This window comes from Coffea arabica, chromosome 10e (assembly GCF_036785885.1).
Source record: "Coffea arabica cultivar ET-39 chromosome 10e, Coffea Arabica ET-39 HiFi, whole genome shotgun sequence".
Classification (NCBI taxonomy): Eukaryota; Viridiplantae; Streptophyta; class Magnoliopsida; order Gentianales; family Rubiaceae; genus Coffea; species Coffea arabica.
Genome location: NC_092328.1, coordinates 4,599,629 through 4,625,111, shown reverse-complemented (window position 1 = coordinate 4,625,111; position 25,483 = coordinate 4,599,629). Strand labels below are relative to the sequence as shown.

The following is a 25,483-nucleotide window of genomic DNA, read 5'->3' as shown; positions in this document are numbered from 1 at the left end:
CATAAGAAGGAAGAGGTCATTTTATCAATATATTTAAACATTACTTAATAATCTTAATAGTCTAAGCTTCTCATTTATAAAGATTACTCACATCATAATCCACTTTTTTTTTTTTTTTTTTTGTCACGGGTATAAAAATCATGTATTCAAACAAAATTAACAAAAATGTGTATCACGATTGTAGCAAAGTTCACATGATCTCGTCATTTAGCTGGGCTCTTTATGCACTTTTCGTCTACTATCGTCCAATGAAGAGCCAAATGCCAGGTCCCACAAACATGGAAAATTGTTTAGAAATTGAAAGACAAAAGAGTCTTTTGGGAATAGAGAATATGCTTTGCTCTTCCCTGTAAATATCCCTTGATAACTTGTACCATCACTAACTTGTACTTGATGGTGTCTTTCATTCTTGGAATGCTAATATTTTTCTGCAATTCTTATTCCTTCCGTTATACTTTAATCTTTCTTATCTCATATACAAGTTTCCCCCTCTGATAGTAGTCGCCAAAGTTGGGATTTTTTTTTTTCTTGACAAAAAAAAAAAAGAAAAAGAAGAGTGCAGAGTATGGGGTTGTTTCTGGAGCTCCTTCTGACAGCCTTTGTGGCTTTCGTTTTCTCTTTTGTTATTGCAAAGTTGGTTTCAGTTGCTGTTCCCAGCAGTAGTGAGGAAAAGAATCTTGATCGAAAGGTTGGAGCAGAGGAGGTGAAGGTTGATAAAGGGTTAAAAGTTGGGAGGGCTAAGAGCAAGAAAAGGAGAGTGAAATTTGTGGATGATGTTGTGGTTGGAAACGTTGTTCACCTGGAGAGTTCTGAGGAACCCGTTAAAAATTTTCATACAAGTGAAAGTATATCCGAAAAAGTTGGGATTTTGGATAAGTCGTTGGAGGCTGATTATGGATTTGGGGGTGAAAAAGTGGATAAAAAATCTGAAGTACTGAGGGCTTATGGTGAGAAATTGGTTGAGGAACGTGCTCATGAAAATATGACGAGGGATGCAAAGGATGGTGATGTGGAAGGGAAAAAAGGGTCTGAAGACGTTCAACTGTTGGATGAGGCAATCGACGGTGAGGCTGTTGAGGGAAAGAAAGAAGTTGCTACATTTGGTGAACTTTGTAGTGAAAAGAATGAAGAGGTGGTTGGTAGTGGCTTCAGAGATGTGTTAGCTGGAGAGGAGATGAAAACTGAGGGGATTGGTGGTGAAGACGGGCTAAAATTGATGAGTGACGGGAGTGATCAAAATGATGTTGTTGAAGGCAAAAAAGCGTCTAAAGATGTTGAATTGTTGGATGAGGCATTCCATAGAGAAGCTGTTGGGGAAAAGAATGAGCATGCTAAATTTGGTGATCTTTGTAGTGTAAAGAATGAAGTTGTGGTTGGTAGTGGCTTGGGAGGTGTGGTGATTGGAGAGGAGATAAAAACTGAAAGTACTGGTGATGAGAATGAGTTAAAGTTGATGACTTGTGAGAGTAATCAAAATGATGTTGCAGCTGGAGAAAAGTTGGCTGCTAATGCAGAGTACTTAAATAAAGAGTTGGACAGAGAGGCTGTTTATGAAAGGGGTAAACATACTGCAATTGATGCAGACAAGGTCTATGACAGCAACACTCAAATGGTGAGTGGAAATTTGGATGATTTGGTTGTTTCAGTGAAGGTAAAATCTGAGGTGAAATTGGCCTACGATGATATCTCCCTTCCTCAAAATGAGGAAGGCAGAGTTGTGAGTACTAAGGAGGGCAATGCGATTGGAATCGTAGAGGACTTGAGTGAAGAAAATGAAGGGGTGGAGGATAAGTATATACTAAGGGATGAGAAAATCGATCATAGTGCTGCTTCGGATGATGATGACTGGGAGGGAATAGAGAGAAGTGAGCTAGAGAAGGTGTTTGCTGAAGCTGTTAATTATGTGGAGTATGGGGCGAAAAGAAAGGATGAACAGTTGGTGAGCTTGGGAAGTGATGTGCTGGTGCAATTGTATGCGCTTCATAAACTTGCATTGGAAGGACCATGCCATGATCCCCAGCCAATGGCGCTTATGTTCTCTGCCCGAGCCAAATGGTAATGGTTTTTACTTGGATAAAACATCCATACTCCTTGATTTTTAGAAAGTTATCACCCTGTTTTTCTGTGTATGTGTTTAATTAAGTTGCTTTAGTGAAGTGATTGTTATCCTGAACATAACTAGTGGGCATCTATGAGTGAAAGGAAGATAGGAGTAAATAGGACTATTTTCATAATATGGTGGTTGTTGAGGAAATGTAGAAGGAAGTTGGTACAATTTTAAGCTAAAATACCTGTCAAGATTGGCAGCCTAGTTGTTTTTAACTGAATCAATGTGAAAATATCTTTGAAAATCTGAAAATACATTTACAAGGGTTGTATGAGTTACCGTGCAACAGACAGAAAAAGTGTAAATGTAGCTGACAAAAATAGTATAGGCATAAGAACCAATATATGTGTGTGCATGTATCTTCAGCCAGACACCCCTTAGACTGGAATTAGAGTTCACAGCCTTCAGTGAGGAACTAACTCGTTGTTAGATTTTGATCCTTTCCTTGACCTTCCCTGTTTCATACAAGACAACTATGTTAGTACTACTTAAATTTGTAAGCAAGAACAGAATATGGTAAAAGTTGATTGATAGATTAAATACCTTGGCTTGACTCATGAGTAACATATACCATAGACATGTAAGATATGGGGGTTTTGAACTAGACAGATGGACTGAGTCCAACGATCACCTTAGGACCAACCAATGAAAGACGTTCAGGGTATAGTTTGATTGCTAGTTACATAACAGGGTTGAAAGCTGCTATGTGTGAGTGATGGAGGCCCTAATTCCATTGTGCAAGGAATGCGTGGCAGCAACTGGGAAACATGAGGCCAGAGGTCGCAATGGAGGAATATATCAAGATTCTGTCAGACAACGATCCTGGTTGGATGCAACATTCTTCTGCTGTAAGTTTGTCCTGTATCTAAGTGAAGTTGCTCAATAATCATCACAGGAAGACTGTTAGCCTCATGCTACTGCCTTTGAGCTGCAGGAAGATGAACAGCATGGTTCTTTAAAATCCGAAACCGGAGTATGTGGCAATCCAGATACTGAGTCAAGCTCTGTTCAGGACCCTCAGATTAGCTTTGAAGTTGGAAAGTAAGTCTTTATTTTGTTTTCCATAGACAAATTTCACATTTTGAGTTAAAGGTTCTGAAATAGGTACTTGATTCCTTATGCTTCTGTGCCGCCCTCTATTGTCTCTTACCCTTTCAAGGAAACTAGTTAAATACATTACTTTCCTGCATCCCTTCTAGTCAAAGCATTAAAGATAGGAATATGGTTCTTAGATGACAGGAAAATTCAGTTATTTCCTGCTTCATTTTTTCTCGAGGTCATAATGATTTATATACTATGCTGTCTCATACTATAATGTAGCTTCTGCTTCTTGTTACTGGTCTACTGAGGGGAATAGATCAATGAGGTTGAGTTGCTGAGAGGCATGAGGTAGTTAAGTTGTGTACGTGCTGATTTGGTATTAGTCCATTTGAAAGCTTATTTTCTGGAGATCTTTTTTGGGCAAACTTTGACAGCATATTGTGGTCTTAATTGAAATTATTTATGTAGTCTGAGTTTTGGCTACAATCTGACCAACGAAAATTTTAAAAAAAAAAAAGGACCTGTCATACAACATCCCCTTGAGATCTAAGAATTGTTATTTCAGCCCTTATTTTCTATTTCAGCAAGGCTTATTTGAGGAGCCTCATTGAAGACTACTGATAGTTTCAGCATTTGAGGCTTTAGGTTGATGTTGAGTATGCTGGTTGGTTCAGCATGGCATATACTGATCTTGTGCTTTTTCTTAATGATGATGATTGGAATCCGCGGCAATTCCAGCTTTCTATTTCATTTACTGTGTAAATGGTTAATGTTAAGGTTGTCAGGGGATTACATATTCATCTTGATTTTAAGAATCTCAGTTATGATTTTCTCTTGAACTTCAAGTCATCCTACCCCGTCATTGCCATCTATTACAATGCTGAAAACCACTTAGAGGGCTTGAGTGTCCTTGCTTTGGTATTAATTCCAAGGTTTTGCTGGCATTCGTGATGAACAGTCCAAGTCCACCTGTAAATTAACATCGCCATTTTTTTGCTTGAGGACTGCCTTTATCCAATCCTCTTAGGTTTGGTTGCCTTCACCCCTCAAATTTCTAAATCATTCTGCATTTCCTCCACTGATCATGTTTTAGATAATCACCTGTTGCTACACATGATACGATAATTCTGACAGAATTTGCTTTCCAATTCCAGGACGAAGAATGAGAAAGTTGATTAACTGCTTGTGTTGGCAACAAATTTGGCTCCTCCTCCTGAAATAAAAGCACAATGTAATTTTTCCAACCATGTGCAGTGTGGATTTGAACCGTTTGGCTGTTTGCTATCATTTATCTCTCCTTGGTGATGATTATGATAGTGGTCATGCAAGTTATATATATATGTATATATGGAACATCAGCATTTGTCCAGAGATCGATTGGCCTCTTGACTTAATCAATAATTCTTTTCACGTACTTGGGTCTTCATTGGATTGTATTTCTTTCCTGTATTGTGTTTCTCTAATTGTCAAAAGATTTGGCTTCAACACCCTTGTCACAGCATTATTGCTTGCCTTTAGATAGTGTGATCCTTAATTTTGTGCGATGTGAAGCTTTGGTTCCAACTGACGGGCACAGCCTATAGTTGATTTCGGCACATACAAGGCCACGGCTAATAAGAACATTATTATTATTCTCAAACAGTGGAAGTTATACACTAGTTGGAGATCACTGTTGCAGATATATAGCAAGCATAGCTATTAGCAAACTGCAGAATTATTACACTGGAGAAAGTGCTCTTTATTTCTTCACTAATGGAGCAATTATAGCTCAGGAAACACCTTGGCTATGTCATGGTTTCATGCTGCATGGGAGCTGCTGCTTGTCCCTGTCTAGGCGCCCACCATTGATTCCATACTGCCCTTCTCCGTTGTTACCTCCGCTGCCATGACCAGTACTACCGCTGCCATATCCTGAGCCAGGGCCCCCGCGCCAGCCCCTGCCATAGCCATAGCTGCTGTCCCGACTCCCCTGCCTGCTGCTTGCACCAGGACCATAGCTACCACCATTCCATCCACCACTATTACCACCACCACCTGGACCATATTTACTGCCTGGACCACCACCTCCACCCAATCCAGACCCACTGCCACCACCTCCACCTGACCCACCACCATTACCACCAACAGAGCTATATCCACTGCCGTCATTGCTGCCTCCGCTTCCAGCCCCGGAACCACCACCATTACCACCTACAGAGCCATATCCACTGCCGTCATTGCCTCCGCTTCCAGCCCCGGAACCACCACCATTACCACCTACAGAGCCATATCCACTGCCGTCATTGCTGCCTCCAATTCCAGCCCCATATCCACCACCATTGCCCCCAGAACCTGATCCATATCCATTGCCACCACTACCACCACCATTCCAGCCGCTACCATAATTAACAGCTGTCAACCCCACATGGGCTGCCCTATTCACGTACTTCTTCTCATGCCTTTTACCTATATGATACTGATTAACAGCCCAGGTTTTCTCAGGCGTTGTAGCTTCGACAGCTACACAAGCATAAAACTCTAGACACACCACAAGCAGGAAAATGAGACTCAACAAACCAACATCATGATGTGCCATTGTCTTTCTCACAAAGTTGCAGAGGTTAAATTTAACGGAAACTCTTGGTGGCAATCCTTACTATAAGGAATGTAGAAAATATTTCAAAGAAATGTAAACGCAAATGAGGCAAAATTTAGGAAGTTAAGGCTCAGAAAATGGTGCAAGGAAGTCGAAAATAACTTAAACATGCAAGCCAAGAGCCTTGACGAATGACATACTTTATAATTGATAACAACTAGCAGTACTGATTTATAGCAGAAAGGGAGATCTGCTCGTCTATTTCGGTGGCAGCTCTCATATATATAGGAGATGCTAATTGTTGGCTTATGCATCTGCTGTACAAAGCGAGTGAGGATGTTGCAGAAAGAATGCATCGAAGTCTCAAAGCGTGGGGTATGATTCTGGTAGAGATGGCAATTTGCATGAATAATGCAAGAGCCCATGCAAACAAAGTGTGGCAAGTGGCCGCAAGAGATTAGGCTGCTTTCATTTTGCTTTCTTTCTTTGTGTATAAACATGGATCCTTATTGGTCTAACAACTTCTGGGATGATCAACTCGAAACTAAAGATACCTTACAGATCCAAAATTTTGTGCAAAGGGATACTTCAACGCACACCACATAACAAACCTAAATATTTCTGCAGATCTTTAACCGTACATGCTGGAAATCAAAACAATGAGCCTTTTCTTCTTTCCTCTTTTTCCTTCTATTAGATGCAAAACTCTTACATCTATGTAAAATGCTGGAGACAAATAGCACAATGAAGAATTGTAGTGAATGAAAATTCTTCAAGGCAAGACTACAATGGTCATTAGAATACGAAAGGCACACAAAGTGCAAGAGTCGTTAAGGTTATTCCAGCAGTCTAACATTCAGATATTTCTAATCAAGTGCAATAATGCATACTAATCTCTTTTTTTTTTTTTTTTGAAGATTTTCTAAAGCTATTACAGTAAAGTATCACTCAGAATCCTCCACAGCTTGACAAACAGCGAGATAGTATGTATCTAACTGCCAATATCTATGTTTCACACCCTCCCAAATTTTTTCACCCAAGCAGTCCTTTACAGGTAATGGTATCAGCTGCGTTGAATAACCCAGACTCTCGAGTTCTAAAGAGACCAACTGACAGTAAACAACATGAAAGAAAGGATTGCTTCCGCAGAGGCCATTGAAGAATGAATATATGCCTCCAGGCTTCAAAAGTGTAGGAAGATGTTGATGAAACTCTCTCATATCTTCATAATATTCCCCATAGGTGTCAAAGAATATCCCTGTACAAATGGAACAAATAAGAACCAGGCACATTTTCACATCAGACAGGAAGATTTTTGACGAGTTGGCAAAAAAAAATGCTTAAAGTGTCTTTCGATTAGGAGTAACAAGTAGTTATGTTGAGAATTGGCTTAGAGGTAAAGTTGCTCTATTGTGAATCCAAATCCATGCAATACAAGGGATACCCCTTTACTACCACTTAAGGTTGCTAACTCATGACCCTTCTCAAATACTATTACAGCAGAAGCCACATGCACAAACGTTTCTCTTAGAGTTGTCAGAAAAGATGATAGTGATGGTGATAGTTCATGACCAACCAAGAAAAAAAAATGATAAATCTCACAGCTATGCAGTTCATAGATATCTTCAATTTATTATTAGTAGACTCTATAAATTCAAACATCTCTATACAATATAAGTAGACACTATAATCATGCTGAACGCACGAATGTCTGTAAGGAAACAAAATATGCTAAACAAATTAAATTGTCTCTAAGATATAAGTGTATATTGTATACAATATGTCATGTATTTATTCATCTACAAGGTATAGTCTCATCAGCATTTGGTTTCAATAATTTTCAGCAGAGCTTATTATTCCATGAAAATGATGCCAGTCACAACAAGAAAAACAATCTGATTATTTATGAAGTACTACTTTGAATTAGCTTTAAAACAATTCTTGAAATTCTTCAGGCCTATACTAACACTAATTCATGCGTGAATATGGAAGCGGATAAAGCAAATGTCATCTTACCATCATAAGATCCAAGTTGATCAAGGACATCTTGCCACCGACCATAAATGATCTTCACATTCTCCTTATCACCCCACCCAGAGTCAATCATACGCTTATACACCCCTGGATGAGCTTCAACAATGGTATGACTCGTGGGATTGTACTGTTGTATAGCAGTGTCAACAAGGCCCATCCCAAATCCAATGTTCAAAATGTGTCCACCTCCAGAGCAAACAGCTTTTGCATGAGCCTCCATCAATGGCTTTTCCCATGCCATCATTACTGCTTTATCTTCCGTATCCATCAACTTGTCCTCACTAAAACTCACTCTATCTTCCAAGTAATCAACATTGGATCCCCCATTTTCACTTCCTTTCCTAGCAATTGTTCCTAGCACCAGCTCAGATTGTATCCCTATTAGAAAACAATAGAGAAACCATTTCCCTAATGTTAAATTTCAGAAACAACCACCAAAAATAATAAAAAGGGAAAAAGAAAGCATTTCCAAACTAAACTAGTACTTGAAATTCAGCATCAGCTACAACCAAAAAATGAAGAAAATGCCACTCCAAACAGCTTACGTGCAAAATCAGCCTAACTGAGCCCGACACTATTAGTATTCAAGCTAAGTTTGATTCTCTTCCTCATCAAGCTTAAAATTGTGTTCAACCTTAACTTGCTTATTGCACAAGTCAAGCTCAACCAAGTTTTTATCATGCCGATCCCAGGTCCTGCTCGAATATCTTGATTTCTTTTCTTTTTGTAAAAACTACATTTTTATAGTTATCCAGGTCCATTTTGAGCCGAGCTAAAAATTAATGCCAATGCTATATCAACTGGGTCCTACAAAATTTCAACATCAACTGAATTCCTAAACATTCAAGCAAATGCAACTGTTGAAAGAAAAAAGGTGATAATAATTATCGAAGGTTTAAGCAAGAATTGAATCCACAGACCGGCGTTAAGGAGGAGGTCGAAGGCGTCCTGGTGGCCGGCATCCATTGCGAAGTCGCCGGCGGAGAGGTTAGATGGGGAGAGAGCATTCCAGGGGGCGCCGGCTTCGAGGAGGGACTTAACAGCCTCAGCATGGCCGTGCTTGGCGGCGTGCATCAGGGGAGAAAGGCCATCTTTATCGAAGCAGCTGACGTCAGCTCCAGAGTCAATTAAGGTCTTGAGCTTTCCAACGTCGCCGTTTCGAGCTGCCTCGCAGACTAACTCGTCATTTTCCATGGTTGGTTGCTTTCTGGGATGGGGTTTTAGAGAGTGAGAAGAAAATGCTGCTGTGTGGGCTTAAGATTAAAGAAGAATGCTTGAGCGGGGATTGGAAACTTAGAAAAAGAAATTTTAGTGGGGTTTTTTCGATTTAGCATTTTAGAAGTGGCATTAGTGTCAAAATCGTTATTCACTAAAGACCCTGGAGGTTTATGTAATTTCCAGTAGTCTGCCTGCCATTGGTTTATTAGACATGGCAATAGGCTCCCCATTTCGGGTTTTCTCAATTTTTTGTGACAAAATAGAGGGTTCTCAATTTCCCAAGGAGACAGCTGTTAGCACTAGTGCCGGTCTTCAACATCCTATAATCTGATTGTTTGTATTAAATTTGAAACTTGATTGTAAGCCTTTGTCATAAAAATTTTAGTGAAAATCTTTGGAGGCATGTTTATTTGGATAGGAGTTTATTTAGATGATTTATTTGAGATAATTATCGTAGTACTTTTTGTGATCTAATATATGTGAGATAAAAAAGTGATTGAAATTTGTGAAACAAATTATTTAAGAGTAAATCTTTCCTGCACTGACGTTGTATACACTATCATCGTTGGATTCATGATACGTGTGCAAAACTTGAATTAATTTTTCCACGCTGACAGTGTATACACTATTAGCATTGCATGAATTAATCTTTTTCACATTGACAATTTTGCATTGTTGTCATTCATCCAACGCTAATAGTGTATACACTGTCAGTGTGAAAAAAATTAATTCAACTTTTGCACATATGTCATGAATTCAACGATGATAGTATATACATCATCAGCGTAGAAAAGATTTACTCTTTGTATAAACCAATTACGAAAAATAATTATAAAGAATAATCAGAATCAATAGAAACCACTTTTCAGTAAATTATGAACTTGAATTTATTCTATAATTTGAAAAACTAAAGCAAACAAGAATATGAAAAATAGTCACAGTTATAATCTATAATCAATTCAAATCATCAATTGAGTACAAATTCAATATGATCAACAAAGATTTAATGCTCCAAAGCAAGTATAGAACCATTAATCGAGTTGAAATATTTTGAGATTAAATAATAAGTAAATCTTTCCTACACTGACGGTGTATATAGCACTATCATCGTTGGATTCATGACATACGAGCAAAAGTTGAATTTCAAATTCAAATTTTTATATAATTGTCATTCATTCAACGCTAATAGTGTATACATTGTTACTATGGGAAAAATTTGATTATCATCCAAACTTCTATTTGGAGGTTTGGATTTTAATAATTGGATTTCAACCGAAAAACAAGTAATTCAATAAAATATATGAAATTTTCATTCAAATGTATCATGTACATAAGAATCCTTTGAGATATCACATAAGCATATAAGTCATCCATTGTATACGCCTTAATTCATAAGTCATCACAATCAATACAACTATTAAAACTCTTAAAGAAAGACAAATATTCCGAGACATAATAAAATTGCAAGTAGCAACCTAGAAACCATAAGTATTGGAAAATGGAAGGATAAAAAAGAAGGCAACAGTCCTTGCATCATTAGTACAGAAAATGATCTCCGGAGCCAAAAATAGACCAACCAATACAAGGACTAAAACTTTTGCATTATTGCCTTGAATATTATTTATTACACAACCCAAATAATATTAAGTACTAAGTTTGTATATGTATTTAATAAAACTATTTATTAGTAATTTAGTATATTTATTATACATCAAATATTATTATTATTAGTTATCAAGCAGTGTGTTTGGATAATAAATTATTTGAGATAATTTTGTGAAAAAATACTATAGCATTTTTGTTGATGTGATGTATGTGAGATAAAAAAAATTATTAAAAAATGTGTTGACAATGCAAGCAAATCAGTGTGTGTAAATAAGGCAGAAATAATGTTTGGATACCAAATTTTTCTAAATAATATTTTGCTTTCATTATAAATACATTTCTCAAATCACTTTTTTATATTTTTAACCACCTTTATATTTCACATACATCAATCACAAAAAACACTATAGTAATTATTCCAAATAATATTTCGAATAATACTTTATCCAAACAAACCAATGTGTAATCCAAATCAATGTTTTAAAAACCGGACCGTTAATTGAACCGGTGAAGTGAAAGGGTCGAGATTCAACCAGTCAGACCGGTTCAACCTCGGTTCAATGAATTTTTTAAAAATTTTTTTATATAAATATATATATGTATAAAATAAGACAAGTAATGGATTAATTTAATACTTTATATGATGAAATGTTTACTATTTTTTAATAACTTGGATTTTTTAAAAATAAAAATTTTAAATTATAAGTTAAAACAAATAAATTTCATCTCGATTTCAATTATGTCTAAATCCAATCCAAAAATATCACAATATTTTGAAATTATACAAAATTCACGTCTATGAGAATTTAGATATTGTGAATTTAAATTTTAATTTACGTTTTAGAGATTGCAATTTAAAAAAGGAAGTTTGGAGTTCGAAGGAAGTGAAGAAAATCGAAAATAGAAATGTAAACTTGATAAGAAACAAAAAATGAGATAAAAGTAAGTGGTTGTAGCATTGAATAATTTGAGTTAAAAAATAATTCTTTTTTAACTTTTTTTCAATTTAATGGACAAAAACCAAATTAAAATATGGAAGAAAACATCAATAAATTAAAAATAAAGAGGTTTGATTAAAAAGTGAGTGACAAAAAAAAAGATGATGGAGAGAGAGAGAGAGAGAGAGAGAGAGAGAGTTGAAAATTAAAAAGAAAGAGCCATGAGAGTATGAGATTTTGTAAGAAAAATGAAAAAAAAAAATAAGTGTTTGCTTTATATAAATAAGTTATCAAAAAAAACTAATAAGATGTGATGGTGCAATGGTTAATACATTGGTCTTCTATTACAAAGGTCTTGAGTTTGAATTTTGATAGCTGCATTTTGCAAAAAAAGAAAAAAGGAAAAAAAAAAAGGAAGGTTAAAAACCGGTTCAAGAGCGGTTCAATCACGGTTTTTACGGTTCGACCGATTCTCTGACAAAGTCAACTATGGCATTGAACGGACCGGTGCCATGGCCAATTCACGGTTCAACCGATCGAACCGGACGATCCGGTCCGATTTTCAAAACATTGATCCAAATACGCTCAAGGTATGGCATGCACTCCTATGTTTTAAGTCTTGCTCAACTAGAATCGGAATGGATATCCCATTATAGTTGTTCTAGGCAAACTCGTCCCTAATATGAGTCATCATTTAAATGTTAGTAATAAAGTAAAATTGCATATCCCAAAAAAAAGCTTGTTCTCGTTTGTGTAGATCTCACAAGACATGTTTATGTAAATGTAGAGAAAATCATAATAAGTTAAAACCACTTTTGAATATATTTTATAATTTAATTTTTCTACTATTAAAAAATTTGAAACCTTAGATGCAAAGGAACTTTTTTTTTTTTTTTTTAGATACGATAGATCTAGACTTACTCTATACTAGAGGAAGGAGGATTTGAAGAGATTCAAAGAGAATTCGGAGGGGACTGAACTGTCACCAGTCTTAGACGAATGTCTATGCATTAGTTGACAACATTTTTCAGAAAATTCTGAATTTTAGTCTAGACAAATGCCTGTGCACTCACTGACAACAATTTTCAGAAAATTCTAGATTTTAGAATGTAAACAACGGAATTTGATCCCTTGACCTATGCATAAGTATAGTTTTTTAAAACTCTACTGGTGACTAACTATTATAAAAGTAGTTGGTTTTAGATGCAAAAGCACTCAAGAACATCAAGAATTACTCCAAATAATGGGAGTGCTTGGATAGCAAATTTATCCAAATAATATTTCACTTGTATTATAAACATATTTTTCAATCCATTTTTTTATATTTTTAACTATTTTTTTATTTCACATACATAACATCATAAAAAATTTTACAGTAATTATTTCAAATAATACTTTATACAAACAAACCCAATCCTGCTACCTAAATAAAGTATTTATGTGTTTGCATCATTCATATTTCAACCATAATCAGCATTTTACATAAGTAACAATGGGTTTGGTTTGGATTATTATTTTCTAAATTTTTTAATGGAAAAATATATTATTATGATATGATGTATATAAGGTAAAAATATGATGAAAAAACATATTTGCAAAAAGTGTAAAATATATTTGGATAAAAAACTATACTTCACATACTAATGACTAACTACGAGACGGTATTGGAGGTGGAAAGGGAACTAGAGAAAGTGTGGGAGGTCAAAAAAATCAGGGGGAGCTAGAAAAAATTCTTAGTGGGGGGCAAAAATAACACTAAAATTTTTTACCTACTTTTTTTCTAGTTTTTTAAGCAAAAAAAAAAAAAAAATTACCAACAAGTACAAATGATGCATATATTCCATGAAAAATATAAAAAGACAAATTCAAAATTATTAATGTAATAATAAATTTATTTAAAAAATAAACTAAACTATTTACAATTGCTCACTACAAGTTTTTATATTTTGATAACTAATTTGGTTGTGGAAATAAGAATGGCTCTGAGTTGTGGAGAGAAAATGGGGGATCAGTGGAGGGAAGGAAAATTGGGAAGTGGGGACAAAGGAAGTGAATGATATGATTAGATAAATTTATCAAAAGAAATAGTAACTATCTGCTTGGTTGTGGAAGGTAGTGGCTCTTGGTTGTGGGGGACAAATGGAGGCCCAGAGGAGGGAAGAGAAATTGGGGAGTGAGCCCAAAAAAAAGTGAATGATATGATTGGTACTTGCTTGTTGAAATAAAAAAGTTTTTTTTTAATTTATTTCAAATGAAATTTATGCCCCACGTATCTTCTTAGAATTTTAATTTATGAACTAACTTAAAAAATCACATAATTCTTTCATATCATTTTTTAAGAAAATTTTGGGGGTACACTTAAAATTATATTAAAATTGTAGAAGTATTGTAAGAATTTAAGGGGACAGTGGAACCCGTGCCCCCACCTTAAATCCGCCCCTAAAAAAAACAAAAAATACATATGAAAACAGTTATTTGTTCAATAGTAAACACTAGTGAGTGTGTTTGGATAGAGATAATTTGAAAAAAAATAATTTATCTCTCAAATTTCAATTATTTTTTTATTTCATATATATCATATCACAGAGATTACTATAATAATTATCTCAAATAAACTCTTATCCTGTTTTTCATCCACCGGAAGCCTGGAAGGAGAAAAGTTGTCAACCCACTCGGACTCGAAGAAGAATAGTCGATTGTCTCTTATCTTTGCGTCTTACTCGTCTCAACTCAATCATTGTACACTTATTTTGACCACGCACCTAAAATCCTCTGAAAAAAACCAACACGGTCCAACACCATCGAAAACGACACCGTTACCTTCAGATTTACTCCTCAACGACAACCACTCGCCGCCTACCTGGAAGGTCGCCCCATCCTACAATTACATCCGCCACGCTTAAAAAAATAAAAAATAAAAAAACTCAAAAAGTATATATGTATCACAATAGGAAAAAATGATAAATCAGAACAATACCGTAATTTGAGGTTAATTCCAGATAGATTATCCAATACCTTTCCCTCTTGCGCCTTAAATTCTTTCTATTTTTATTTCTGATTTGGATAATTGAATACAAATAATCTATAGATCTGGAATTTCTATTTTTTTTTTTGCCGGAGATTCTAATTCTTTTTAGTGATTTTTTTTTATTTTAGGGTTTATTTCTTTGAAACATTCTTTTTGGTGTAAATTATTTGTATTATTTTTTTTTGGAAAATCAAATTAGAGGAAGAAGTGAGCGAGACTGAAATCTTGGCAATTAGGTTAATAAAAATATGGCTTCACAATTTGATCGGTGGGAAAAAGATCCATTCTTCTCTGCCGCCGAGGAGGTTCAGGAATCTGCCGACAGGTACCAACTTTAAATTCAAAGTTCGTAAAAATCCTTGCTTTTTTCCTTTTTGGAATTTTTATTGCAGTTTTTATGATTAATTGGCTTTTTTCGTGAGAAGTTGATCTGGATTATGTCGGTTGCAGTGTTTGGCCGGATTTGAGATAATTTTTTGGGGTTTTTTTTTTAAAAAAAATTCGTTTGTAATATATTGTTTTTTTTGGCAGGATGGAGTCAACTTATAGGACATGGATTCATTCTATGAAGGATTCCGGCAGTCTTTGGAACTCCGATGAGCTTCGTAGAGACCTTCGTACTGCCCTTGGCACGACTAAATGGCAGGTTTGACACCCCTCTGGCAGTACTAGAAAATGATCACGCGTTTTTAACCACATTGTGCACTTCTATGCACTGTTTGCTTAGTTTCTAGCTCTAAAGCGAGCAAAAGGGAAAGGAGAAAAAAAGAGTTCATAAAGCTAATGACAAATGTGTTAGATAGTTGTGTTGTAGCCTGTTGTTTATGTTGGGTGCTTTTATGTTTCTTCCAACTTTTTGGTGTTGCAACAAATAGTGAATTGGGTTGACGGTTGTTCTGCCAATGATATGCAGTTGGAGGAATTTGAACGAGCAGTTAGTTCAAGCTACACGAATAATGCAGCTGATGATGCCAAGGATAGACATAGGGAGTTCGCTATTGCAATCGGGAGCCAGATTTCAAAGGTTGAAGCCTCGTTAAATGAATCAGCTGTTTCTCGGGGAAAACCACCAAATCCATGGGTACATCTGGATGAGGGAGAAAGTGACGAGCTGGCTTTGTTTCTCTCAGGACCGTCAGCGCCCTTTTCTGGGGATAAAAACTTTGGAAGACTCCATGGTAGAGAGCAGCAAATAGCAAATTTGCAGGAGGTTGATAAGCAATCAGAACTGAAGCATCCTACAAATTCTTCTCATTCTTTGGAGTTGGGTCAACTGGAGAGTAAGGAGGTGAAGTTGCCTGGGCACCGCAGAACTGCTAGTGCTAATGCTGACATGGGTTACTGGAAGGTTTCAGTTGCCGAGGATGCATTGCCTCAGAGTTCACCAGATGTTCAATCAGATCTACCACCGCCAAAGATTCCGAGCTTTTCTGGTTTTCTGAATACGATAGAATCTGCAGCTAAGTTGAAGTGGTCAAAGAATGGTTATAGAAAATTGAAGCTTTCAGATCACCATCCAGAAGCTGATACTCCATTACCTCGAACTCAGCCCTTGACTCGAGTTAGTGCGATTTTTAAACTGCTTTATATAGACTCATTTGCTGATTTTATTCACGTATATAGCATGTTATTGATTATGATGAAATGAACTTTTTAACATGCAGGGCATTAACTTGTGTTACGAGAAGAGTAAGAGTTGCCTTGAGGGTTGTGATGAATGTTATGATAAGCAACTTTATGGTTGGTATGGCGCCATCCAAAGACAGCTCCAAAGATCTCAGTATCACATGCAGTATAGTAGACCCATGCAAGTCGTCTTTTCAGCTGTCATCCTTCTCTGTGTGATTGGTGAGCCTGCTGATTATGGAGCTTTTTGTCTTTTTGAAATGGATGGTGAAGCTTTCTTTCTTTGATTCTGATATTTAAAGCAGATGTTGAGAATTTTGCTTATGGTGCAATTAATGTTTATTCCTTCTAGTCCTCAAAGAGAAAGGTTTATGAGCTATAGCAATGTCGATTAACTCGAGATATCTAGATGTGGCTGCAGCTAGAAATTTTAAACTGTCTTTTTTCTTTAGGATTGAATTGCATGAGAATATAGAAATTTATGGGAATTTAATCAGATCAAATAAAAGTTTTTCGATTTATGTTGGTTTAATGCTTTGATTTTGTTTCCTGCGATTCTTTTGAATAACTGATAATAAGATGATTGTACCATGCCTGATTATGTTTGTATGTAGCATTGAGAAAGGATGTTTGTTGCATGAAATATTTTAGAATTGTAAAACTACTAACTTTGATCTTAATCTAGTAGCATTTTAAAATTATTGATGCTTTTGGGGTTGATTTCTTTCCTGACAGTACATTGCTTCTTTATTTTAACTGTGTGTTAGTATTATAACATATCTTGGTACCATATGCTTCCTCCAAGTTGCAGTAATTTGCCATCTTAGTGAGTGGATGCCTTTTTTTTTTTGGTTCCTTTTTCTTTTTGGCAGTTAACATGGAATGTTGTTTCTTCAGTTGAATTTTTCCTTCAGTGATATGATTTATTTTTCTTGCCATGCCTATATCCGAAATCAATATAACTGTATAATATTGATATGCCAAAGGAAAAAGGTCCTCCATTTTTTTAATGACTAGAATTTCTGGTGCATGCTACCTCCTGGAAAGATACCTGATTATTTGATTGTTTTTGCCAGTAACTAAATTGAGTGATCTATCAATAGGAATATGATCTGTTTTGGGACTGATTGAGCCGCTACTCACGAGGCATGTTAGGTGATTTACAGGAAATTTTACTGAATCACGTCTGAGATAGCTTGTATAGCAAAATGTCAGGCTGAATCACACAGGCAAAGTGAGATTAGAGGAAATTCATGTGTCCTGTCCTTGGTTATGCTGGCTAATTTGATGCCAAATATACTCAAAGCATGGGGAAAATTAAAAATCCACCTTCGTAGCATCTAGAATGGCCTAAAGTCCTCTGTTTATGAAGTGGGGTAGTTGGTGGACATGAGCTTTTTGGCAGTGATGAATTTTGACATATCATGTATAAGAATTATATTCTGGATAATGGGTATTATAAAGGGAATTATGGATGAATAAGATCTAATGACTGCATGGTAGTGGCTTTAAAATTAATCATATTGATTATGACATCTTTTACTAAACTAATCTGATTTTGCCTAAATGTGGTCCTATCTTTAATTGTTTTGTCATTGTAAGACATTGAGATTTTTTTAAAAAAATTAATCTTGTGCAACTGTAAGTTTGGTATAGTTTATCTCATTATAATAAGAGGTATTTGCTGTATGAAACCTCGTAGCAGATCTCTCCGACTCTTTAATAATTGTTTGACAAGCATCTGTGTCATTCTTCTCTTTTGAGTTCAAAGTCAGTAGTGCTAAGATCTGCAACCCTTAATAATCCTAGATACATGTGCCTTGATTGCTTGGTAAATGATATTATTCACATACTTGCGTTTACCTAGGTGTACACTTTTAAGGCTTTACCAGATATCTTCAGCCTCAAGCCCATCCACCCACAGTGGCATTAAAAGAAAGGGAAATAATGACGAACAATGTATTTTGGCTTGCCAATGAAGTGGTACAAATGCGGAACCGAGTTAATATTGTTCTTTTTCTATTTGGAGACTCTCACAGATCAATGTCAAATTTGGTCCTTTTAAATAATAATGAAAGTATCATATGCAAATAGCTAGTCTAAAATTATCTGCTCCCAGTATCCAGTGAGGTGGTGTGGGATTACGTTTGTACACATATCTTGCAATTTGGCTTGTCTATGTTATAATCTGATTTGGCGAAGCATATGTGTGTAATTCTGTCTGAACAAGAATGGAGATAGGCACTTAAAAGTTTAAATTGCATGCCTTGTCCTTGTGGGATACTTATGTGGGATTTTTATTGTCTCTGCAGTTTTATTGGCATCACGTGGGTTCTGAAGAACACTATGATCCTTGTATTGGCAGTCACGGAGGTATGCTGGCATTCTTGATGCTATTAGGTGATGGACAGAGCTACAATTTGCTTCTCTTTCACCTGATTTTATGCTTGGGAATGAAAGCTCTAATTAGGTTTGCAAATCAATTTTACTACAGTAATTCCCACCTAATGCTCTTCTGATAATTGTTAAATTTTAGTTCAGATGATGGTGGGTGAATTTGTTATAAAAATGTATAATCTCAGGATAATTAGCTCTACTCCACTGGCTAGATGATGCAGTATATTACTTTTCCTTTTCTCCAGTGTTTTTCGAGTCCCGCTTTTATCATTTAGGTGCAATGATAGTTCTTGTACCATGTGCTTCTTTGGAAGCCAAAATACACTTACTTTCGTCAGTGTTGCTTCATGATATTTTGTCCTATAGCATTATAGTGTTCTCTTGGAAAGCCATGATGTATAAAGTAACGAGACAGTATCAACTTTGTGTAGAATTTGTCTGGGCATCCTCTCATTTCTATGTCCGTAAGATAACAGATCTGATTCCACAGTTATGTTTTATATTTTGTTTTTCCAGTGATGAGGTTCGTGGTGCCAGTCATGCTTGCCTAATATTAGTTTTATTCCCTCATGTATTCGATTCATCAAATATGTTGCACCAGTAAAGGACTTTCAATAGTTAAAAACGTGCTCATTGAAGTTGTTATCCAGTGAATTGGAAGCCAAAAGGTTTGTGACATTATGTCTTCTGTCAGTTTGGGAAAGCAAATGTCTTGTGCTTGTATCTTGTAGTTGCAGGGTGACTGCTTCGGAGATTGCTTAAACCCCTCTACTGCATCATTAAGTTCTTATCCTGATTCTATCTTTTTCATTTTCTTCAGGACCAGATCGAAATTATTCACCATTTACCTTCTTATTCCGGAGATTCCTTGAACCCCCGCAATGCCTCATGGGTTAAGGTTCTCTTAAATAATTTTTACTTTCTAGACGACCACCTTAATAGTTTCACCATTTACCCTTCAACCTGCTCTAGCTTAGCTTCTTTTCGGGTTGGAGCAGTGTGCGCTGTCCACTTCCACTTGTACTACTGGATAACGCCTTGCTTGAAGTACCCTCTCTTTAAAGGCGCTTGGCTAGGTGAGGGCCAACTGGACCTGGACCAACTGCCTTCACTTCAGATACCTTTTTGTGTTTGAGATTGGAAGTGCATGTATGGCTGCTAAGATCCTACCTCACCTTAATTGGGCTTCTGAAATTCCATCTGCTTAAAAGGAAGTCACGCTGCCCAACTCTCTGGCACAGCTTATTTACTCCACATCCTTCTATAGAAGAAGAAAGGCAACGGGTATACTAGACGCCCACAATGTAAATGAAGCAGCATCAGGAGAGCAGCACGCAGTGCTTGCTCATGGTTTTGGGACTGATCAGTTTATATGGAAGTGCTTGGTGTCCCATCTGCTTCACGACCATCGTGTTGTCCTCTTCGATAACGTGGGAGCAGGTGCGACAAACCCCGATTATTATGATTTTGAACACTGCTCCACCGTCGAGGGTCATGCATTTGACCTCTGGGCAATCTTATAGAGAGAGAGAGAGATCCAGGAGTGGGCATATCTGGAGATCTAAATGCGTGCTTGTCCTCTTTCTGCTGCAGAAGTACCATCGTTGGTTGCATTTGCTGTGGTAAGAGCTCAGGTTGCCTGTTTACTTAGGTTTGAACAGTTGTGGAAATGGCTGAGGTTACTTGCCCTTGTTAACTTCTAAATCTAACGTTTTGAGGTTAATGAAAGATTTTACCAATTATAATCGGAAAGTTGTATCCCCCGACTCTCATCACAAGTCAATTTACAGTGTTGTGAACCAGCTGTATGTAAGAAAGCTACGAATACTCAGACATTCAACTAAGGATGCGTTTCATAAAATTAAAGTTTGAAATCTGAAGTTTGAATCTATTACGTTATTGAATTGTTAAGTATTAAATTTAATATATTTGAATGCATATCACATTCAGTGATAAGCGAATAATTCATTACTTAATTTGAGAGCAGGTTTTGCCCAGAAAATTTAGTGTCATTTAATTAATTCAAATGTTCAATTTTTTTATTATCAAACGGTTTAAATATATTAAGATTTAAATCCATTAAATTTAAGTGTTGAATTAAGTTATCAAACAGGACCTAACTTTGGGTACCTCTACAATCTATGTCCAACTAGGACTGCCGAAAAGGAATACAAGCAAGCCTTTACAAACTTAATTTTGGTGCAAATGTAGTCATTACATCACGGAGTAATCAGTAAGTGAAAATCAGCATGATGCATATAGTTTCTGAGTGCTTTTTGACAAGTCCTTGCACTAGCTACTTTTGCTAGAATCTTTAGCGTCAAGATCCGTCCCCTGAAATATAACCCTTGAATTTCGGTAGTGACTACCAAAAGCTGCACCAAATCCCCATCCAAGGCCTACACCAACTCCGCATCCACCACCTTCAGATCAGTGAGCATACATCAGAATCCAATAACAGAAGTTATATTAGGGGGAACGATATCAAATGAGATGCAGTTTTACCGACACCGAGGCCCAGAAAATTCAAAGGCATGCCTGATAAGGACACAACATTTAAGGGAAATTGATTAGAGATGGGTACAAGTAGAAATCGAAAACAAGATATACTAGCAATTTGCCAAGGGGAGATAAGAAACTAAGTAAGAAAGAACAATGTTCGCAACTGCAGCCAAGAAAGGCCTTCAACCATGTCGCAGAAAAATGAGCAGAATTTGTTCTTCAATACCCATCAGAACTGAATCTAGTACTATATATTGACCAAATAAGGACACTGAGGAGTTACACCATAAAATTCCAGAGGGAAGCGTGAATGGCAACCAAATAGGACAAAACAGAAAGCTTTGTACTTCAATTGGCTATCAAAGCTCTGTAAAAAGTAAAGCACAGTACAGAAACATGGCCAAGATATTTCATCATTAATGCATAGATCTATCCCGTCTTATTGACCATTATAAACACATTACTAAAAGAAGAAATCTCAGCAAAATCCATCATCTTCTGTCAAAGAACATAGATAAACCTACATCACAATTAATCCATCATTTTGTACTTTAAGCGATACCTGAAGGAATTACAGGTTCAATTTGAGCAAAAAGTTGGGTAATGATCACATAGATAAACCTGCATCACAATTAATCTTACTGTCCTGCAACAACATGTCCCCTATTACTCCTTTACATTGTTGAAATCCCTCCATGACATCATGACTCCCACTGCTATCGTATCAGGAATAAAGCTTAGCTGAACTACCTGTTTCTAGCGTAATCACCAGTTCACCCATCCAAAAATTTTCAAACATTCTTAATCTAACAAACAATAAGTTACCAATTATACCATTATAGCATTTGTGTTTTAGAACTAGATTAAGTATTAAGAATTAGGCAGGTGAGTAGACATTAAGTAAATAGCATTCTATGGACCAAGGTTGAAAGATGGTAACTTCATTGATAACTAAATGTGTCCTAAAATAATATTTCATATATCGAACAATGTTATAACCTGTAATAGTAAATTGAAATTGACAAAAGACCAACATATTGCAATCCAATTCTGAAACATCCAAAATTAGAAAATGTTTTAGGCGCTTGTAAACAAAAAACTACATCCTTTAAAAAAAAAAAAAAATCTTCAAGTTCAGTTGTTATCAAAGGGTTGACACAGTTATTCTCTATTTAGAACAAAGTTGGTTTGAGTATGACCTAAATTCAGGAAACCTGGTGCCTAACTTGCAAATTGTTACTCATTCTTTTTGAGTAGCATGATGCATAAATGATGATGCATGCGTTCCAGTGAGCAGCCAATGTTCTGGAGTTTGAAACAGTAATAATATTGCTATGCTAATCCTGAAATATGAAAATATCTTTGTCTACCTCAGATTAAGAACAGATATTAAGTTGTTAAATATTCAACACAAGATTAATTTTAAAAAAAATATTCAGCTTGCCAAAAATGCAAGGTCACTGAACCAAGAATGCAGTCCTTGACAGGTGTAAAACTCATCTAACAAATACATTATCTCAGCACGGATAAATAAACCTTGGCATCCTAAGGTTGCTAAATTCTAAGCATAATCATCCATTAACTAAAATTGGAAAAGAATCTTCTTAGATATTTGAAGGAATGTGCACAAATACTCATATATAGTACATATATCTTGACAATGAGGTTTGCTGTAAAAAGAAAAGTTCACAGATGCAAGATTTCCTATGACTGGAAAATTCACTTATTAGTGCAAGGAATCATAGCATAGCTGAATCTGATCGTGCCAAACAGGATTTTTAAAATTTACTACAGAAATCCCAAGTAGATTACGGCCGAGGGAAACATAAATTCCAGGTTAGGAGGTCCCGGATGCAGTTGCTACAGGGCGAGTTCAAATCCTAGTACCATCGAATTCCATGGATATATCACGATTAATTATTAAAGCTAGAAATTCACAATCAATCAATCCTCATCCCAGCTAAGCATGATGCCCTTAGAGCGGGTTATTAGTGCTAAGACTTAAAGAGGCAATATAGCATCAAAGAGTTTCACATTCTGCTAGTGCTCACCTGGTTTTTCCAAAACAGTAAGCTAAAAAACAAAACCAGAAAAGGGGAAAAAAGCTGTTACACAGAAAAGTTAGAATTACCAACAGGAATAGAATTAAAAAAAGATAAACAAAAAGAAAAAGAAAAAGATGCAGAGGAATGAGAATAGTAAAGAGTAGAAACTTCAAACTTACCACCAAAACCCCATCCCACTCCAAAACCGCAGCCAATGCCAAAACCTGAAAAAGAAAACAACTCCAAACAGTCAGGTTACAGAAAGGGCCAAGCTTGATAAAAGTAAAAAACAACACACAAATCGAAATTCAGAGCTAAATCAAAATTATGCCAAGAATTCGACACCAGCAAATGGGTATTAAAGAAAAAAAATTTTAAAAAAAAAACACCTACCAAAACCCACTCCTGTCCCATTGAAGTTTTTAAGCCCCATCGCCTTTTCCTTCAGGCCTGTTCCCTATTTTTTTTTTTTTTTTACGGGATTTTATGGGGATTTACAACTGAGAGCAGGGGAGAAGAATGGGAAGAAAATGGATTCTTCCTTGTAAGGACACTGGGGACGAGAAATCAGAATGATGGGCTACTGATAGCAGATAAACTATATCTGGTCTGACCAGTACTGAAGCTTTTCCATGTTGTTGGCCCAGAGTTGGAACAGAGGTAGCCTGCTTAAAGTAAATCTTAGGCCCAGTGTAATGGTTTTGCATAGGAGCAAAAGCATTTTCAATTTTCGGCCATTATGTTTTGAAGTTCAACTGGTTTTGCTCGTTTCTTTTCTTTGGTAGGCAGAACAAATAGTCCAAAAAGAATTTTCCATTAATTTTCTTATTCTACTATTCTCTCTATAATTGGAAAGAAATAGTTCTACATGCCATATCAATTAATTGTCCATCTTCTTTTGTGTCCAGTTAAATTTCTCAAGCAACGTGGCGTTTTCATATTAATTTTTTTTTCATCCTCTTCAAAATCCTAACAGTTGATGAGAATTATTTCGGAAACAAAGAGTAAAGTCATATAAATTTGATGTTAGCCACCAATGATATGGTCCAGAATAGTTTTACGATCATTTCTCTTTCTATTCTCTCCAGAAATAGTTCGAGATATCACATCAATGCTGCTCTTGGGTCGGTGGCCACCACCAAGCCCTTAAGGCTTTTGGGGGAAACCTTGCCTCCCACCAAAATGCTACTCTTGTGACTTTGCTTTAAATCTAGACGGGTGCGTAGTGCACCCGTCTGGTCCGGTGGTGGTTCTATCCCCTTCAGTCCCCGTAGTCTTAGTTGAGCTTCCCCGTAGTTAGAGTAGGGATGACAATTGACAAAAAAAAAAAAAATTATCATTTTCTTGTGATTTGTCACATTTAGTGTCTCCCATTTTTTGAGCTCTACCTTTCGTTTCTAGATGTCAGCTTCCTTTCTTGGAAAAACATGCCATGCCGATTTCCCGTAAGGAGTACCATTCACTGGGGAAAACAAAACAGAGAAAAGGAAAACACCTGTTTGGTTATTCTTTGTTCTTTTATTTTTTTGGGATCAATTGTCATCATTTACATCTACTCCTACTCCCACAGAGAACCGACAGGGACTAAACCACCATCGGACCATACGGATGCAAAGCGCCCACATGAATCTAAGTAAAGACACATTAAATGGCAACTTTTTGATGAAAAACATGATTTGAACCCTTGACTTCTCACCCCACAATAAAATGGTAGCCAACTCCTCTAAAGGAAGTTGGTTCCGTGTAAGGAGGTCAATTGCATGTTTTAGTGCTTTTTGTTTCTGTAACTGCTACTACTTGCTATGGTAGACCACGAGACCCTATCTTGTAAAGCAACACTAGATTTTATTTTTGGATAAATTTTGTCTACAGTGTTAGTGTATATATTCACTAACGGGTCTAAATGCATATTATATCATCTAAATTTAAATTTAAATACTAAATTTTACATATGTGGCATACATCTAAATCCGCTAGTTTATACTCTGAAGGTGTGTAGTAGATTTATCCTTTGTTTTTTTTTGCTTAAATGCTTTAATATTGTCCTTTTTCTGTTCTGATTTTCACGTTCAAATTGACTATATATTATCTTTGGTTTTGTTGAGTGCGGGCAGGGTGCAAGATTTGAATCCCGACCTAGGTCTAAACAAGAATTTTAAATTCTTTTTGGTGGCCAACTTGTCTAAAACAAGTTAGTTAATTGACTTCAACACAATTAATTAATGCTTTTTGCATAATTAAAAATCTTTCCAAAAACGCAGCTACTTTTACTCTTAGTGCACGCCTTGTTTGGAAGCTAAGTTTTTTGTCAATTTTGTTTGCTACAAGTTTTTTAAAAACTTTAACTACAGTAAACTCAAAAAACTT

General features: G+C 36.1%; 5 protein-coding genes across 8 annotated transcripts; 2 read left to right on the top strand and 3 right to left on the bottom strand.

Annotated features, from left to right (window-relative positions):
• Positions 1 to 339: 339 nt before the first annotated feature.
• Positions 340 to 4,562, top strand: LOC113712089 (uncharacterized). Of its 2 annotated transcripts, XM_027235377.2 has the most exons (4): positions 344 to 2,055; positions 2,850 to 2,955; positions 3,042 to 3,148; positions 4,303 to 4,562. In XM_027235377.2, exons 1-4 carry the CDS (start codon positions 566 to 568, stop codon positions 4,325 to 4,327), a joined length of 1,728 nt encoding a protein of 575 aa, XP_027091178.2. In that variant the 5' UTR covers positions 344 to 565; the 3' UTR covers positions 4,328 to 4,562. The 2 variants fall into 2 exon arrangements, 1 of the variants encoding a protein (XP_027091178.2); XR_003453224.2 differs by lacking the exon at positions 4,303 to 4,562 and having other exon boundaries at positions 340 to 2,055; positions 2,798 to 2,955; positions 3,042 to 3,149.
• A 200-nt stretch (positions 4,563 to 4,762) lies between these two features.
• LOC113712612 (uncharacterized) lies at positions 4,763 to 6,350 on the bottom strand. The gene is made up of 2 exons (XM_072066877.1): positions 5,405 to 6,350; positions 4,763 to 5,338 (listed from the first exon to the last, which is right to left on the bottom strand). The coding sequence occupies exons 1-2, from the start codon at positions 5,721 to 5,723 to the stop codon at positions 4,938 to 4,940; spliced, it is 720 nt and encodes a 239-aa protein (XP_071922978.1). The 5' UTR covers positions 5,724 to 6,350; the 3' UTR covers positions 4,763 to 4,937.
• A 131-nt stretch (positions 6,351 to 6,481) lies between these two features.
• On the bottom strand, positions 6,482 to 9,058 carry LOC113712087 (protein arginine N-methyltransferase 2). Its single transcript, XM_027235376.2, has 3 exons — positions 8,678 to 9,058; positions 7,740 to 8,135; positions 6,482 to 6,981 (listed from the first exon to the last, which is right to left on the bottom strand). The coding sequence occupies exons 1-3, from the start codon at positions 8,949 to 8,951 to the stop codon at positions 6,668 to 6,670; spliced, it is 984 nt and encodes a 327-aa protein (XP_027091177.2). The 5' UTR covers positions 8,952 to 9,058; the 3' UTR covers positions 6,482 to 6,667.
• A 5,168-nt stretch (positions 9,059 to 14,226) lies between these two features.
• Positions 14,227 to 20,321, top strand: LOC140015295 (uncharacterized). Of its 3 annotated transcripts, none has more exons than XM_072067353.1 (6): positions 14,227 to 14,871; positions 15,078 to 15,192; positions 15,460 to 16,107; positions 16,211 to 16,394; positions 18,485 to 18,545; positions 19,390 to 20,321. In XM_072067353.1, exons 1-5 carry the CDS (start codon positions 14,795 to 14,797, stop codon positions 18,508 to 18,510), a joined length of 1,050 nt encoding a protein of 349 aa, XP_071923454.1. In that variant the 5' UTR covers positions 14,227 to 14,794; the 3' UTR covers positions 18,511 to 18,545; positions 19,390 to 20,321. The 3 variants fall into 3 exon arrangements, 2 of the variants coding, with proteins under 2 accessions (XP_071923454.1, XP_071923453.1); XR_011821898.1 differs by having other exon boundaries at positions 14,229 to 14,871; positions 18,485 to 18,642; XM_072067352.1 differs by lacking the exon at positions 19,390 to 20,321 and having other exon boundaries at positions 14,229 to 14,871; positions 18,485 to 19,002.
• A 404-nt stretch (positions 20,322 to 20,725) lies between these two features.
• Positions 20,726 to 23,709, bottom strand: LOC113712852 (protein TRIGALACTOSYLDIACYLGLYCEROL 5, chloroplastic). The gene is made up of 4 exons (XM_027236454.2): positions 23,510 to 23,709; positions 23,296 to 23,340; positions 21,075 to 21,107; positions 20,726 to 20,992 (listed from the first exon to the last, which is right to left on the bottom strand). The coding sequence occupies exons 1-4, from the start codon at positions 23,547 to 23,549 to the stop codon at positions 20,862 to 20,864; spliced, it is 249 nt and encodes an 82-aa protein (XP_027092255.1). The 5' UTR covers positions 23,550 to 23,709; the 3' UTR covers positions 20,726 to 20,861.
• Between the last annotated feature and the right edge of the window lie 1,774 nt (positions 23,710 to 25,483).